The sequence below is a fragment of the Sycon ciliatum genome, chromosome 8 (assembly GCF_964019385.1).
Source record: "Sycon ciliatum chromosome 8, ocSycCili1.1, whole genome shotgun sequence".
NCBI lineage: Eukaryota > Metazoa > Porifera > Calcarea > Leucosolenida > Sycettidae > Sycon > Sycon ciliatum.
This window is the reverse complement of record NC_088650.1, coordinates 27,176,752-27,194,907: the sequence shown is the minus strand read 5'-3', so window position 1 is coordinate 27,194,907 and position 18,156 is coordinate 27,176,752. Positions and strand designations below refer to the sequence as shown.

Here is an 18,156-nt window from a genome sequence, read left to right as displayed (position 1 = left end):
CGTTGATTCGGATGATTTTTAACGGTTTGAACCGAGGAAAGGGAAAACCTTGAAAACCCTCGAAACCCCTTGGCGAAATCGTGTTCCATTTTGGCGCCTTTGCGACCGCTTGCGCTTGCACGCGCAGCAGGAGCTGCGGCTGCTGCGCGCAGCTGTTTTGATATTTTCCACGGCCACGTGATCCATGTGTAGCATTTTCTCGAGATAAGATTCATGGATTTGATTTGGGCCATGATTTGCAAATTATTAAATTTTGACATCAAATAATTATGATAAAAATCAGGGAGTCGTAAAATACGACTCCCTGATAAAAATAGTGGAGCATTGTTATGGCTTAGTTATGTGCACAAGTGCAGTTTTGTTTCATTCACGGCATTGCATGATGAAGTGGTTACTGTTCTGCATGTCTTTGCTTCTCCTCACCATTACCAATTCACCCATCGCGAGGAGTGGGGAGACCGAGTCGCCAGGCTCATGTGCGAAAAGCCAGAATGGTGGAGATGAGGCGTCGTCATCTTCATCTTGTGGCTGCAGCGCAACGAACAGAGATGCTGAGACTTCAGAACGCTACAAAAAGTCTCAGGACGAGAAACATCCAGAACTTCCGTCTTCAGAGAAGTTTCTGGAGTCGCCCTACCCAAGGACCAATCAAATGGTTCAATTAGAAGGTAAAAACACCTCCCTATTTAAAAACGTAATAATTATTACAAGAAAAGCCGTATGCCCTATGGACGTTGTGCATGTGGTGACAGTAATTGGGGCAGTAAATAATAACTATTAATTTTGCCTTACATGGTAATGTCATTTAATCGGACTTCACAACCTTCACTGATGAGATCTGGGTGATTAAAACAGCTATAACTATATAATAAGCTTAGACGGATCAGCATGTGCGAGAACTTGGAGTCCAGTAGCCAGTGTGATGCACGAGGTCGGCCGGAGACCTCTCGTGCTATGGAGTTTGTAAATCCTGCTGTCAGTGCTGAGTGATGAATCAGTGGCCAGGAAGCTACTGCTTGCACTCACGACTTACGTAGAGTGTGACTGAATACAGGGGCGTCGGAAGGTATTCGGCATTGGTGTGGCCGCATGTATAGGTGAGTGGGGTCCGGGGTCCTCCCGCGGGAAAATGTTAGGAAAATTGGGCCCAAATAGCCCATATTCCATTGCTTCAAATCAAAAGCCACAAGATGAAATTATTGGTGCGGCTTTGGCCGCACCTGCCGCACTGGTTCCGACGCCCATGGAATATCGCGCTCTGAGTGCGATGTGCTTTCTGGTGTGTGCTTGCCTGTACAAACCTGATTTGAGAGAGAGAGTCGGTGCTCGCAAAACTGCTCATGCGGCGGGAGGGCGTTGGCTGGTCTCGTTTTAGGAAGCATCGCTGACAGTGCAGTTGTGCTTGTGCTGGTCAAGATGCGCTATGCGTACTCTGGTACATGCAGTTAATATTTCTTACGTTTTGGGGGAGGGGAGGGGGGGGGGGAGTGATAATCCGATCTGTACATTTTGATTAGGTATTGCAATATGCATATGATACTAGTATACCATATCCAACTCCCCAGGTCGTTATAGGAACATACAAACTTATGAGTCAATGTGCAGTTTCGTTCCTTATCATTCAGGTAATGGCATGTGATTTACCAAATTGAAGCATTTTTTCTTTCACCTATTCCGTTGGGACAATTCCACTATTCCACTATCCAGGCCCTGGCTGGAACTGGGATTCGTCTCATAGTTTTCTGCTTTCTCTGCTTCTCTCTCGTTCTAGGTAATGGTCATTCATGAATACAGCCGTGTCGATAATGTTGTCATCATGAGTCGTGACTGTCGTTGCACAGGCGCAGTGCTTATTGATGTTGTTCTTGTTGTGACTGTTGCTGTGCAGGCGGAGTGTTCACGATGGGAACCGATAAGCCCGAGATTCCTGTTGACGGGGAGTCACCTGCTCGGCAGGTAGAGCTCGATCCGTTCTGGCTCGACGTGTATGAGGTCAGCAACGCAGAGTTTGAGCTGTTCGTCAATGACACCGGATATAAAACGGAGGTGAGTTGTTGCGGCGCCATTATCAGTTGTATTCGGATTGGACCGGGTTCTGCAACTTCTCTTATAAAAGTTATCCATTGAAACTAAGAAGGAGCGAGTTCAGCGGTAATAGTTGAAGGAGTCAGCGGAGTCAGGAGTCAGTCAGTATTTTTAATCTGTATTAGGTGCTGCTGTAGTTTTGGAGTGGTATTACATCAAATACATAGTGTTAATCACAGATTATTTTTGCTTTGGGGTTACATATTATTCCTTTTCTGGTTTTCTGGGCTTGCATTTGTATTGCATTTCCATCCATTGTGTTTCTTTTGCCCGTACAAGAGGCTTGATAGCAGGAGTCAGCCGATTCCAACGTGGAGCTCACGCTTCCCACCGACTTGACTGACGCTTGACTGACTCGCAACTGTCATCTTGAGTACACCAGGAGCACACCAAGCCATCCACTCGGCCAACCTGCCAGAAAGCGCCACTCTCTACTCAACACACAGAGTGTCACTGCGATGAGTTTGCTGCCGGAGCCGTATTCAGTGCTCTTGGAGAACAACTTTCATTAGCCTACCCAAGCTCAGCTGATGATTGTGAATTTGTGACGATGATGTCTAAATCCCCTGAAACACTGTGTATTGAGAAGTGAGTAGTGCTGTCTTGTAGGTTTTCCGAGTGGAAGGTTCGACACGCTCCTTGTGTGCTTCCGATGATGGTCGTTACTCGTGAGTCAGTCATGTGTCAGTCAATTTGGCAGGAAACGTGAGTTCCGTGCCGGGAGCTGCTGAATTGTTCAGTCATCACTTGGTTCAATCGTGTCTTTGTGGCCACTAAATGTCCATGTACGCAATATCGGTTGAGGGGTTATAAGTATTGCTGCTGTTGCTATTGCTGTTACTGTTGCTGTTGCTGCTGCTGTTGCTGCTGCTGTTGCTGCTGCTGCTGCTGCTGCTGCTGCTGCTGCTGCTCCTGTTGCTAGCATGGTGCTGCTGTTGCTGCTGCTGCTGCTGTTACTGTTGCTGCTGTTGCTGCTGCTGCTGCTGCTGCTGCTGTTGCTGCTGTTGCTGTTGCTGCTGCTGCTGCTGCTGCTGCTGCTGCTCCTGTTGTTAGCATGCTGCTGCTGCTGCTGCTCCTGTTGCTAGCATGCTGCTGCTGCTGCTGCTGTTGCTGTTACTGTTACTGCTGTTGCTGCTGCTGGTGTCATCATCGTTGTGCTTGTATTCCTCTTCTATTGTCCGCAGTCTCATACCCCGTGTCATCTGTCTGCCCGTTTACTTCATGCCTCTGTAATGATGTTGTGGTTGCTGTAGGCAGAGGCGTTTGGTGATTCGTTTGTCTTGGAGATCATGATCAGCGAGGAGATCAAGAAAGACATTGATTCGGCGGTAAGTGTTATTCCAGGTACTGTAATTTCCCAAATTTTTGGTGTACTTTAATTTTCGGTACTTTCGGTGCATCTGTTTCATACCTAAAATTTCAATACACCGAACAAACACTAACACACATAATCCAATAGGGAACTGCTTCTCTGTACCTTAAATTTCTGTTCACCTAACCTGGCCTTTTGCCCTCATACCGAAAATATTGAGCATCTAAAATTTCTGAAATTAGAGTATCGCGGTTTCATCCCAGTTGTTTGTATTAGGAGACAGAGTGCTGCATCATGTTACGGTTCCTTTCATTGTATTCGCGGGTAATGCCTACCCCCAAGACAACCAGCCAGACAGGCAGACAGTGTGCACAGCTGTGGGGCACGTGAACATGCACCACACTACACGTGCGCATCAATAGTGTAACAGTTATTTCTGTGGTTGATGATGACAGTTAATATAATTATTATCTGTCTGTTTACTCTGCATATGTGACGAATTTTAGTAAGGACTGGTTATTGTAGCTTACACCCATCCCTCAAGGTTATTGTGGCATTGTACATGTTGTGAAGCTCTTGACTCCTATGCATCATACCTTCGAGGTTCATATTATATGGCCAAACTGTCCTGTATATCTGGGGGCAGACTACTGGAAACACAGCATATGCAAGGTGCTGTATACTGACGGCTTATTTTAAATGTCCTGATTGTGTTGTGCTGTCAAGGTTGCTGCAGCTCCATGGTGGCTGCCAGTGAAAGGTGCCGACTGGAGGCATCCCTTCGGGCCAGACACCAATATTTCGCGATTGTGAGTTTTTCGGCAGTCCGTGCATGTAGTGGTGGTATTTGTTAGAGGGAGACTATGCTTTAACCAGGCTCATGGTGGCACACTGGGGTTGGATGTCATTGACAGGTGTATGAGCCTCACTCCCATAATTATTTTTTTTATATTATTTGGGCAACTGTACTTAGCAGTACAGTTGGAATCCTGACACTTCGAACCCCACAAAATGCCAGGGAAAATCTTCTAATTATCCGTACATTCTAGGGCTGAAATGATCATCCATTTAGCCCAATCGATTACTCTTTATCATAACGATCGATTATTCGATTATAATCTTTAAGAGGCCGCACCTGGAATATGTACGTGGAATGGCCAAAAGTGGAAATATGTACAAATTTTTGCACAAAAATGCTATATGGCATGATTGTCCACTAATGCTGCATGCACTGCGTCCTGAGCGGCTGCGACGCAGCGCATGCATGCAGTGTGTAGTCCTGTGTACTATATACTCTGCGCTGCATGCATGCACTGCACGTATAAGAAATTAAAAATTTTAAAAACGCAAAATAATCGTAATCGGTAATCTAAACGATTGCTCGATCGTTAGAGTTATCAAACGAGTACTCGATTATTCGGTATAATCGTTTCAGCCCTAGTACATTCTTATTTTCCAAACGCGTACCACCCACAACACATGCATGTCGACTCGAAATGCACGGATTGTCACGCAGAAGTGCGCTTTGCACCATAGACACAGATCACGCGGACACTGAACTGGCCAGTACAGCCTGCTCATGCTCACTGAACTGGCCAGCACAATAATCTCGAAGTACATTCACAACTCAATTCTATTCACAGCCAATCTCAGTACATGTACAATGTTCTGCGCTTCATGTTCACCGACCCGCAATCAACCACATGTACACATTGCGTGAACAATGGTGTGTGCTCGAATGTTAATTTGCTCATGTCGAATCTTCAAAAGTTCAACGGAACGCGTACGTGCATCCTTCCTTTTTGTCTGGTGCACTACAGAATGGACCATCCCGTCGTGCACATCTCGTGGAACGACGCCCTGGCGTACTGCAAGTGGGCCGGACGCCTGCTGCCCACGGAGGCGCAGTGGGAGTACGCATCCCGCGGTGGACTGGCTAACAGGTATGCTGGCAAAACACTGGCTGGGTACTGTATTCTCCGGAGTATAAACCGCACTTTAAACTGTTGTAATTCACCAAAAAAGTGGACACTGCTTATGCTACAATGGTCAAATGAGCCACGAAATACAGGGTAGATGTCTGTATTTCGTGACAAAAATTCTGGGTGCTGCTTATACTCTAGTGCTGCTTACACTCTAGTGCAGCTTATACTCTGGAAAATACGGCACCCAGTTTGATTTTTGCGGCACATGCTGTGTGCAGCTTGTTGCTACAGTGTTCAAGTGTGGATGTGTCTTGCTGTTATATTTTGAAGCCGTCTTCCTCTGATGTCTTGTTCATGTTCACTGCCTCTTCTTCTCCTTGAAAGAGGAAGTTGCATTTTAAAAGTTCCTAGTCCAATGACTGTTCTTGTTGTAGTTTCTTTGCCAGAGTGTAGCGGTGGTGGAGGGTTGGAAGCAGTAGTGTGATTGGCCAGTTGCCACCTGAGGTGATGACTGTGCTACGGGGGAGGGGGTTCGGGGAGGGAGAGTGAGGCGCATTGCGTTTCTGAATTTCATGTTTTTTGCAAGTCAAGCCTCTTGGCGTTGATCAGGCTTCTCTGCCATCGTAGCGCCCAGTATTGTGCTGTACTTCATAGTTATTTGTGACAGGTGGAATTGCCTGCTTGCATGCATCGTTTGGTGGAGTCTTCATCCAACGCACTTCCATCAGATTTAAGTTTAATCATTTTTGTTCAATGCCATGGTTGTTGCTTGGGATGTTTGTCCATATCCTGTGCAGGCTGTTCCCATGGGGTAACAAGCTCTTGCCGAAAGATGAGCATCGCACGAATATCTGGCAGGTAAGTTTGGCAAAGCTTACCATGGGGCGTTTGGTGCGCCCTGTCTGCCGAGACCTTGATGGTCGGTGGAGTAGTCTATCGAGACCTTGATGGTCGGTGGTGGAGTAGTCTATCGAGACCTTGATGGTCGGTGGAGCAGTCTATCGAGACCTTGATGGTTGGCTGAGTACCAGCACCCCACAAGTGCATCGGAAGGTATTCAACATTGGTGCGGATATGAAGAGGTGGGGATCCGGGGGCGCTCCCCCCCCCCCCCCCGAGAAAAAAAACTTGGAAAAGTGAAAGAGTAAGAGCCCATATTTTATTGCTTCAAAGTTCTCCAGATGTTATATTGGTTCATCCTTCATCTCACAGTTTCAGACCTAGAATATGGGAGATATAGTGACATTGTTCAACTTTTGAGCATGCATTTTAAAGTCAGCTATTGCACATACGCAGTCAGTCTTGAGCTTAAAACTTCAAAAAATTGGACGAGTATCATCTGAAAGTGAATTGTTTGCCGTCCTTTTACTTGATGCCACGCATGCACTCTGTGCTCTGTTTTACAGGGTGTGTTCCCGACTAATAACACGGCTGAGGATGGCTACACAGCGACATCACCTGTGAGCAATGTATCACTGTGTGTGTGTGTGTGTGTGTGTGTGTGTGTGTGTATGTGTGTGTGTGTGTGTGTGTGTGTGTGCGTGCGTGTGTGTGTGCGTGTGCGTGTGTATGTGTTTGCGTGTGTGTACGTGTGTGTGTGTGTGTACATGGGGTGTGCTTGCTTGCTTGTGTACGTAGGTTTCACACAGTGTTATTCCTGCAGCTACTGTAGCTCCTCTCTCTCTCTCTCTCTCTCTCTCTCTCTCTCTCTCTCTCTCTCTCTCTCTCTCTCTCTCTCTCTCTCTCTCTCTCTCTCTCTCTCTCTCTCTCTCTCTCTCTCTCTCTCCCTCCCTCTCTCTCTCTCTCTTTCTTTCTCTCTCTCTCTTTCTCTCTCTCTCTCTCTCTCTCTCTCTCTCTCTCTCTCTCTCTCTCTCTCTCTCTCTCTCTCTCTCTCTCTCTCTCTCTCTCTCTCTCTCTCTCTCTCTCTCTCTCTCTCTCTCTCTCTCTCTCTCTCTCTCCCTCCCTCCCTCCCTCCCTCCCTCCCTCCCTCTCTCTCTCTCTCTCTCTCTCTCTCTCTCTCTCTCTCTCTCTCTCTCTCTCTCTCTCTCTCTCTCTCTCTCTCTCTCTCTCATACAGTAGGGTCTAAAATGTTATCATAATGATAATAGACCAGGCGATGCTGGTGTACATTGTATGCTGGTGAGATCTTGGAATCCATGGAGCTCATGTCTCAACTTCACAGTGTGATCTTCGGTATGCAGTAGACACATCAAAGTATACCGGGAGGTCTTTCATGAACGAATGAACTTCACTGCACACAGCACAGAGAAAGAAAAAAACCAATGCAAGCCCGAGGTGCATGTTTTGATGATCATACCGTACCGGGCTGATGATCGTATCAACGTGATATTTGGAGTTTCAACGGATTTTCTCTTTCCTTGCATTGTGAATAGGCATTGTCTTGAGGCATAGAACAGTTTCTGGCAGTGGAGCCTTCTGCGTTCTTAGGTTTTAGAACTTCATTGTATACACCTCTCCTGTCCTGTCATGTGCAAAATACACGAGACTATTAACCATGCTTAGCGGGGAGTGATGTGCAAGTGTCCTGACTCATTCCAAGAGAGGAATAGGAATGGCCAAGTGCTGACATGCTGTCACATCACAGGTGGCACTGTGTCACGGGGCTGGCCCTGGACCCCTTTTTGCATGAGGTGTAGCATCGCCATGTGAGTGCGGATAGGGTTGAGTTTGCACGTGGGAAGGACTAGCCAGGAAACTCTCCATATGTGAGGATTTCTTGATGCTGATTTCGTGTTTCCACCGCTGCTGTTGCTGTACAGGTGAAGAGTTATCCTCCTAACAAGTTTGGCTTGTACAACATGATAGGCAACGTGTGGGAGTGGACGCACGACTGGTGGACGACGCGGCACACAGCGGAGCGCAAAACAAACCCGGTATGTACATGCACTGTAGCCAATCTAGCTGTTAGTGTGAACATTTCCCTTCTGCAATGCCATTCTGGTGATGTGGATCCGGCCGTGAATGTGTTCCTTTGCTCTTGTACTTGCTATGGCTGACAGACTGGACCAGCATCGGGTAAGGATAAAGTCAAGAAGGGTGGATCCTACATGTGTCATAAGGTCAGTACTTACTGCAGTGTTCATAGATTGTTGTTGCCCCCGTAGGCGACGTTGGCGACATGCAACACCCGTCGTATGCAACATACTTTGTATTCACTGCTACACTTTCTGTAGTCTGGGTTTTATGTATGACTAACACTGCTATTGATGTATTGACTTTCAGTCGGCTCCAGTTACAACTGCCGGTACACATGATACGTGAACTGTCTGACCCCTTTCATGCATTCGTATGCAGCTGTCACCTAACACCGGCACCGCTTTTGTCATCTACTTGTACTTGGTCCGCCCAGCTAAAATTGGCGCTTATCTTCTCACTTGATTTTTTGGTGTTCCGCCTGTGCCACACGGCATGGAACCACCGATTCACCCTCCGAACATGACCATTGACCATTGCATCCGACGACATGGCAGCACAAACCATCACAGAAGTTGCGATCGGTTCGTTTGAGTCTTTTTGACGGAGCTGCCGCCGACGAACACTTCCGTCAGCGCAAGAAAACACTGCAACCTCCGCTCGAGTCCGTAAAATAGGTCAGGATGTTCGCATTTCAGAGCGATGGAGAATACAGTTTCTGTCTACTTCCAGCTGTCTGATGGCAAGGATTGTTTACCCCGGGGAGGTTTAGAAAAGCTGAAAAAGCGCTTCGCGAGCTTGAATTTCAGTGCTTGCACAGTACAGCGCCTAGTGAAGGGCTATCACCAGCAAATCGCTGACGAAGAAACTGCAGCTCATGTCGATGTCTCCAGTAAGTGAGACCAATCCGGCGGACACACTTTGAAGCTCACAGAGGACAGGGCAAAGGAGCTAATCAAAGGAAACACCAAGTCCTGAGAGAAACACTCGTGCAAAGGACTTTCAGGAAACTAGCCGAAAAGCCTGGTGCACGGCGTTGTAGGTGCAGTACGCACAGGTGCTACATCAAGCGGAAGCTATCACTGCGCTGCAAGTACAAGCACCAGCGGCTCGCGTGGGTACGGGTGCTGATCAGCAAGTACGACAAGCGCAAGAGGCGATTTGAAAAAAGGACACTGATATGGCGTTGCCTTTTTGTCTCAAACAAAGTCGCATTATTGCGACGAACGGGGATAACACTTACAGTCAACATGCGGGCAGTCTCACTCAGCTTCTGTTGGGAAGGTCACAGGCACGCACTGCCTTTGAGCGTGATTCGAGACGAGGAGAAGTGGAACAAGCTATGAAATGACCCGTGCAGCAGCTGTCCGGATCGTACGTTTTAAGCTCTTCCTCCAGCGACGATAGTGGCGAGGAGGATGTGTAACTTGCTTGAATTTTCGACTGAGTTGCTTACTGACATGTAAAAAATATTGCTTTGTGATCGTGGGTTGCTTCAAATATTAGTATTTCTTTCCGGAGACAAGTGTGAAGATAAGCGCCAATTTTAACTGGGCGGACCAAGTACTAGTATGTATCATTTGCCGCTACGCTAGGATCGGGATTGTAGTCCGTGATCCATAGGCGTAGAGGGGCTTGTTTTCCTTGGTGTGTGAGTTTTAGGTTCCTGCTTCGGTGGTGCAGGTTATTGGACTTGTTTTAGTTGAGTTAGCTGTTTGGCACGAGAATGAAAGAGTAATAACACAGTCTTCTTATAGTACAGTAACGACGTTACGTTTGTGGAATGGTGAATCAAGACGAGAGGTAGAAACAATTGTTCAGCTGGGTGCATAACCGGGCGGTGTGTACACACTTAGTCTCTGCTGGACAGCACAATGTAGCTATTGTGCACCCCCCCCCCCCCCCCCCCCCCCCCTGTTCTCTTCAGCTCTCTCTCTCTCTCTCTCTCTCTCTCTCTCTCTCTCTCTCTCTCTCTCTCTCTCTCTATTTGCAATTATTTTATGTGCATCATTGGTGCCCGTAGGTACTCACGGTGAAAGGCTGCTCATGGGTACGAAGAATAATACACTTGATTGATGGTTTCTGCTTGCTTAGAGTTCAGTTCCTCTTTCTACTATCTCATTTGGTGTGTAACCGTGTGTGTAATTGTGTTTGTGTGTGTGTGTGTGTGTGTGTGTGTATGTTTGTGTGTGTGTGTGTGTGTATGTGTGTGTGTGTGTGGTTGTGCTTGTGTGTGGTTGTGCTTGTGTGTGTGTGTGTGTGTGTGTGTGTGTGTAATTATGTTATTCCGGTTTCCTACAGTCCTACTGCTATCGATATCGCAATGCTGCACGAAGCCAGAACACACCAGACAGCTCAGCAAGTAACCTGGGATTCCGCTGCAGCCGGCCCGTCGAAACGTAGCCCCGCGTACGTCCCCTTCTCTTCTGCTGCCTTTGATTTCTGCTGCCACCGTATCAAGCTGGTCTTACGGTACCGCAAGCATTGCACAGAGGTAAACACACGGTGCTGTTTGTACCTTTTTATGACTTTTACTCAACCCTGCAGAAGTATATGTTCTGCTTATCGACCCTCCACATCTTGAGCTTAGTCTTGGGCAGTCCATCATCGATAGAAGATGGCCGTGGCGTCATTTGCACATGCACCAAAAGCGATTGCACTGATTTCACCAAGGTCATCCCAGTTCTTCTCCCCCCCCCCCCCCCCCCTATTTCCATTCTCTACTCTTTGTGCTCTGCTGGCTTGAGTTCAACATTTATATTGTTACATGCTGTGAAAAGATCCAAAAATCAAGGAAAGGCAAAGAGATTTTGCCATATTGATACTAATCTGGAAATGCCGATTGTAATGCGGTAGGTTCAAGCGTAGTTTAGCGAGTGGATAGTGAGTGATATAGCTTTGGGGTGGCATGGGCATTGCAGACCGGACCATTGCGCTGCCAGGTTACTTACTAGTACTAGTATAACATGTTTTTCGATTTTGACAGCATGTTACAAGGCGAGGACGCGTAGTGCTCCTGACTTCAACCATAGCCCGGTTGGCAGAGTCCCGGTCTTGCGACCGTTTGAACTGTATTGGGAAAACCCAGGTTCGGACCCTCGTTACTCTAGGGGTTGGTAGGATTTAGAAAATTTCGTTTTTTGTGTTGTAGAAGTCGTCGTGTTGCCGCCGCAGTATTGTTCACGTTGTCGCGTTGCTGCTGCTGCAGGGATCACGTCCGGAAAGGATTTTTGTGATGTTATTTTCTTGTCTTCCTCTGTAATTTGTAATTTATCTTTCTTTTTTCTTTTGTAAATAACCGACGAGGAGACAACAGTCGTAAAATAGCAATGAAAAATATCAATTGTGCACTCATAACCATGTATAAACAATTAAAATGAAACAATTCCAGAACGTTTTCGTGTGACCATCATCAGTGGAACATCGTCACATAGTAAGAATCACTAAAACAACCAGTAATATAGCTAGAGTAATATGAAAAGAAGTGTTCCACTGATGATGGTCACACGAAAACGTTCTGGAATTGTTTCATTTTAATTGTTTATACATGGTTATGAGTGCACAATTGATATTTTTCATTGCTATTTTTCTTTTGTTCTTTTCTTTTTTTGTCTTTTTCCAACTTCTGCCCATGGCGTCCTTCTCTCAGCTCGTCAGCTGTAACAGTCATAGTCATCACCATGACGACTGTTGTGAGAAGGTGCTCGCTGCCGACGAGGTTGGTGATGTTCCGACGAGGCCATGGGTAGGCCTTCACCACGTCGGAACACCCCGTCTGCACGTTGGTGTTGTGGTCTGGGTGTTGATGGACGATGATGTTGTTGTAGTAGTTGTTGTTGTTGTTGTTGTTGTTGTTGATTGTTGTTGTTGTTGTTGATTGTTGTTGTTGTTGTTGATTGTTGTTGTTGTTGTTGTTGTTGTTGTTGTTGTTGTTGTTGTTGTTGTTGTTGTTGTTGTTGTTGTTGTTGTTGTTGTTGTTGTTGTTGTTGTTGTTGTTGTTGTTGTTGCTGTTCTTGTTGTTGTTGTTCTCCTTAGTGTTGTTCTCGTTGTTGCGCGCTAGCAAGTTATACAACAAGGAGCTCAAGAAACTGAAACCGCACACACCACAGACTACCGCTCCGGCCAAACCAAGCGTGATCAACCTCTCCTCGCATGTGCTTACAACAGAACAAACGAGTCTATTGGAACTGGGTTTGGACTTCGCTATACCTCCAAGATCCCTCCCAATAGAAGAGATCATCACGCGCACAGAAATGTGGGCCAACACACTGCCTGACGACCGCCGAGGTCTCGCCCTAGCCACGTGCAGGATAGTGCACCAAACTTTGGACTCCTCTCCTCCCCCAGGCTCCAACCTCTCCAAGGTTCACGCTCGGGCGCTCTCCAGTTTACGCAAGGTGACAAACATCAAGATCTTGCCAGCGGACAAGGGAAATGCAGTGGTTCTCGTAGACACCGACGATTATGACCAAAAAATACAACAACATCTCAACGACACTACCACCTACACCACCTTGACGACAGACCCCACAGACCGGACAATACGGAAACTAAACTCACTTCTTCAACCACTCACACGGGACGAGACCTTAACAAAAAGCTTTCCCTCAATCCGTGGACCTGCTCCGCACCACATCTTTATGGATTGCCAAAAATTCACAAAGAAGGAATCCCACTACGGTCAATAGTGGCTGCGATAGGCTCACCGACGCACCGCCTAGCTCGCCACCTGGCCAAGATCCTCCGAACCCTCACTGGACAGACAGACACGTACATCGCAAATTCCAGGCATTTCATCACGACGATACCAGACCTTCATATCGACGACCACGAGATGGCTAGTTTTGATGTTAAAAGCCTTTTTACCAACGTCCCGATGGCCAAGACTCTGGAGATCCTAAAAGAGAAACTCGACACCCAGAACCCTGCAGACAGGGACACCTTGCTCTCGGTGACCAGCATCGTAAAACTGGTGGAATTTTGTGTCAACAACGCATACCTCCAATACGACCGGACCTTTTACCGACAAACAAGAGGTGCGGCCATGGGTTCACCACTCTCTCCCGTGTTAGCTGACATTTTCATGGAGTGGCTGGAAGGACAACTTCTGGCAATATGTGGTGAAAGGATCAAGGCCTGGCTGCGGTACGTGGACGACACCTTCACCATCATCAAGAAGGGAGAACTACCCCACGTACTCGCAGCCGCCAACGCCATATCACCACATATCCAATTCACGGTAGAAGAAGAAAAAAATGGAGGAATTGCTTTCCTGGACGTCTGGGTCCAAAGATCTGAGACCAATCTGTCAACACAAGTGTACAGGAAGCCAACCCACACGGGAAAATACATCAATTTCGCCTCCCACCATCCTAATGCCACGAAATGTGCTACATTATCGTGCCTGGCACAGAGGATTGAATCGCATTGCAGCACTAACCTGTTGAAAGCCAAAGAGCGAGAAATTCTCCGCACTGTATTCCTTTCCAACGGCTACCCGCTGGAGACCATCGAAGGGGTAATACAACAGGTTCATCGCCGACACCGTCAACACCAGCAACAGCAAGACCGACAACAACAACAACAACAACAACAACAACCGCTGCCCGTACACTTAAGTACGCAACTGTATGCTCGTGTGGCGACCACCCCTGCCTGTACACTTAAGTAGTCATTAACCCCTAGGCCCTGCCCACCCAATTCTTCCTCACTCTTTCTCCTTTCTTACACTATTATCTCTTATTGGCCACTGGCTATCGTGAGAATAAAGATTTGAAACCGCAGCAGCAACAACAACAACAACAACAACACCAACAACAGCAACAACAACAACAACAACATCAACCAAGACCGGCTTCCAGTTATACATACCGACCGCTCTCACTACCCTATGTCCGTGGGCTATCGGAGAAAATCAAAAGAAAAACGAAGAACGCACCGTTCCGTATGGTTTACCGGCGATCGACCACCCTGAAGAACCTGCTCACAAGGAAAAACCCCGCCTCCATCCATCAAGGACCAATACGGTGTAGTCTATGCCCGGAACTGCGCCACCTGTGGAGCTGAGTACGTGGGAGAAACAGGAAGGCGGTTAAAAAACGACTGGAGGAGCACCAAAGAGACGTCCACAACAGGAAAGCAGACAATGGTGTGGCCAAACACGTCCTGGATACTGGACATGCAATTCATTGGGCAAATCCCGTCATCCTTCGCCGAATACCCCAACTTGCATTACGGAAGTACATAGAGGCATTCCTGATCAAAGGAAGACAGCCAAGTATGAACCTTGATGCTGGAGTAACGTACACATACGAATGGCTGTGACACTTAGGGAGAACACTCCTTTCCTGGCATGCCCCCTGACCAACACACACTCGCAACGATACACTCACCAACCGCACAAAACCCTATTCCCCATATGTCACAAAATATAATTATAATTCACACATAATTTACATATAAATACATACAACTACATATAACCTGAAGTTGATTGTTCCAACTAGGAACACACGCTTCTTGCCGAACTTGACACTTGACTGACTCACGACTGCCATCCGGAGCACACGAGAAGCACGTCGCACCTTCCACTCGGCAAACCCGCAAGAAAGCACCACTCCCTGCTCAATACACGGTGTTTGGGGGAATTCACCCCTCATCAGTTGAGCTTGAGTAGGCTGAGGAAGATTGTGCCTGAAAAGCACCACTTATATACTGCTCTCCAGGCCAAACCATCACCAGGGATACAAACTTACAGAGACGCTTTGTTTCCCTGGTGATGGTTTGGCCTGGAGAGCAGTATATAAGTGGTGCTTTTCAGGCACAGTCTTCCTCAGCCTACTCAAGCTCAACTGATGAGGGGTGAATTCCCCGAAACACCGTGTATTGAGCAGGGAGTGGTGCTTTCTTGCGGGTTTGCCGAGTGGAAGGTGCGACGTGCTCCTCGTGTGCTCCGGATGGCAGTCGTGAGTCAGTCAAGTGTCAAGTTCGGCAAGAAGCGTGTGTTCCTAGTTGGAACAATCAACTTCATGACTATTACCGCCGAAGTCGCAACTTCTAAGTACATATAACCTACATAATATAATTACATATTTATAATATTCCCTAGTTCTAGTACACGTTACACACACTTACATATAATTACATGATTAGGTAACATTGCCGTTAGTCTAGGTCATCCGTCATAATAATAACATAAATCAATGGCAATTACCCGTCCATATTTTCCACATAATTACATACAATTTCTTACATTACGAGAATACAGCAATCCCTCAAAACCTCCCCCCTCCCCCTTTTTGCCCTCTTTTTTTATCGATTTTTCCTAATTGATCCAATTTCCTTCCTCCTTCTTACGCAATCATACCACCTAATCACAACTATTCAATTGCGTCACTATGTCGACTGGAAATTTCAACCTCCCTAAAAAATAAAATAAGATACCTCTTCCATAGACTGAAAACCAAGTCTGAATAGAATCCGCAACAATTTTCACTTGCAGTTTCCTTCACGCAGTGCTTCCCATGGCCACAGACAATAGGGGTGAATCTACCACAAGGACAGCTCACCACCCTCATTCACCCTCCATAAGGACACTACTGATAAAATTGAACCAACAACCGAAGATTCCTCCATGTATCAGTATCAGTATCAGCACTACAGGCGACTGCAATCACTCACAAGTAACAGTTACCAACTTACCAGCTCTGGATCCATCTACCTTCTCTTCGACTCCTGTTCCGAACAGCACAGCGCTCAGCATGCAGTACCACGCGCGAGCAGATTACAGCATCCATTCACCTAGAGACTAGACAGTTACAATAGGGGCGCCAATATTTACTGCACTCTGCAGCTCTCGCTATACACAACAGGCACACTCGACCACCGGCCCGATCGAGCCGTTTTCCTCGGATCGGAGATCATTTTCGCTCTCCACAAAAATAATTAATCCAACACACACGGTAGATTCAATGGACTCGTACTCGGACCTGGGCACCACAAACCCAGATCAACGGAGACCGCGCACTCACCTCACCGTGCACCATATCCAAAACAAGCAGTATGGACAACGCCCCGGTCAAATACTGACCCCAACGGCGGAGATGCAACGCACAATCACGAAAGAAGCAAGTCCGCAATTACGACTCGCAATTGTCGGAACGACGAGGACGACAAACGCTCCGGAGCACCACGCGCGCCAACATCACCGCACGCAGATCTATGCGCGATCCCCGCGCGCGACCTACGACACCATGCAAGATCGACGTCTCCAGAACACAACTCGCGAAGACAACAAGAAGCCATCACGTCGTGTCCGACTACACTCCACATATCTTCCTCAGCCTACGTTCACCTTCCACGTCGGCGACCATCTTACCAGCTCCTCGGACAACCTGGAGAGTTCTCACGGTAAGGCCACCCTTTGTTAATTCATTGTTTAACGTCCTTTTTTTCGCGAAAAGGTACGCGGGAGGGCGGGAAAAAAACAAAAGCCCATTCCAAAAACTGGAAACCCCAATCAAACATTTTGACCAGTAAAGCATGTTATATATACAATATTTCTGGGTCTAACGGCACTTGCAGGCATAGAACAACACTCTTTGATGGTACATTGGAGCACATGCCTGATGAATCCAACAAAACAGGTACATAGCATGGAGTTAGCATGTCATGAATTCATTACATCTGGATTTTTACTAGGACACACACCGTACGATATTTAAAAGCCAACAAAAAAAGAAAAAGAACACAAGACAAAGGCATGCCCGGGAGGCAAGATTATAAGTTGAAGGTCATGATCGGCACACTGTGAAACTACACAATCATGTATTTACAACTTCGCATATTATTGGTACTACACTCATACCTCTCTTATCCGGGCGCTTCGGGACCGGACACTGCCCGTAACTTCGAGGGTGCCCGTAACTCCGAATCATATACATCTTGATGGGGAAAAGGCCATCGATATGGCATATGACGTCAATATTTCTACGAAAAGTGACAAAAGAGTAGTAATATTTCCCCTGAAACTCGCCCAAATAGTGCCCGGTAGACCGAAGTGCCCGTAACTTCGAAGTCCGGATAACCGAGGTATGAGTGTACTACTTTCTTGTTTTTTTTTCCGGTCGGAGGCAAAAAGGTACGCGGGCGCGGACGTTAAACAACGAAAAAAGAAAGGGTGGCCTAAGTCCAAAAGTCAACACGTGTCTCTCCCAGAGACCCACCAATGAGACTTCTTTTCTCCCTCGATACACCAATAACCGCCATCCTGTCTATGTGTTTTATAGCTCCGTCCACCTGACAGAAGACTCAGCCCACGCCACGAGGAACGTGATACAACACTAACCCCTTCATCAATAATTAATTAGTAAACAATTTCTCGTTCAACAAAGGATTAATACCGGAGAGCCCAGCCCCCTGGGGGGGGGGGGGGGGGGGGACGCACAATTAATTAACTACGAGTGAACCCAAGACGGTCCAGCGCAACAGCCGAGGTAAGCTATGCTGACTCCGACATTTGATCCCAAAAAAACCAGCGTACCTCACCTGAACAACATCCTGGGCGCTGCACTGAACTTATGTTCCCATGTTACCAATTGCAACATTCCACAAATCGCTCAAAAAAGTACCCCTGAAGCTGATTAAAGAAATATGACTCTGTTTTATATGTGGAATCATGAGGTCCGTGAACAAGACTATTAGTATTACCAAGACCAACAGCAACAACGAGAACAACACTAAGGAGAACAACAACAATCAACAACAACAACAACAACTACTACTACAACAACATCAACGTCCATCAACACCCAGACCACAACACCAACGTGCAGACGGGGTGTTCCGACGTGGTGAAGGCCTACCCATGGCCTCGTCGGAACATCACCAACCTCGTCGGCA

The 18,156-nt window shown here is 47.1% G+C and overlaps 1 protein-coding gene across 1 annotated transcript; it reads left to right on the top strand.

The window, feature by feature from the left end:
- The first annotated feature begins 314 nt into the window (after window positions 1-314).
- On the top strand, window positions 315-11,080 carry LOC135822544 (formylglycine-generating enzyme-like). Its single transcript, XM_065335340.1, has 10 exons — window positions 315-668; window positions 1,889-2,046; window positions 3,339-3,413; window positions 4,124-4,206; window positions 5,218-5,340; window positions 6,120-6,180; window positions 6,729-6,782; window positions 8,103-8,216; window positions 8,343-8,402; window positions 10,558-11,080. The coding sequence occupies exons 1-10, from the start codon at window positions 341-343 to the stop codon at window positions 10,657-10,659; spliced, it is 1,158 nt and encodes a 385-aa protein (XP_065191412.1). The 5' UTR covers window positions 315-340; the 3' UTR covers window positions 10,660-11,080.
- Window positions 11,081-18,156: the final 7,076 nt, after the last annotated feature.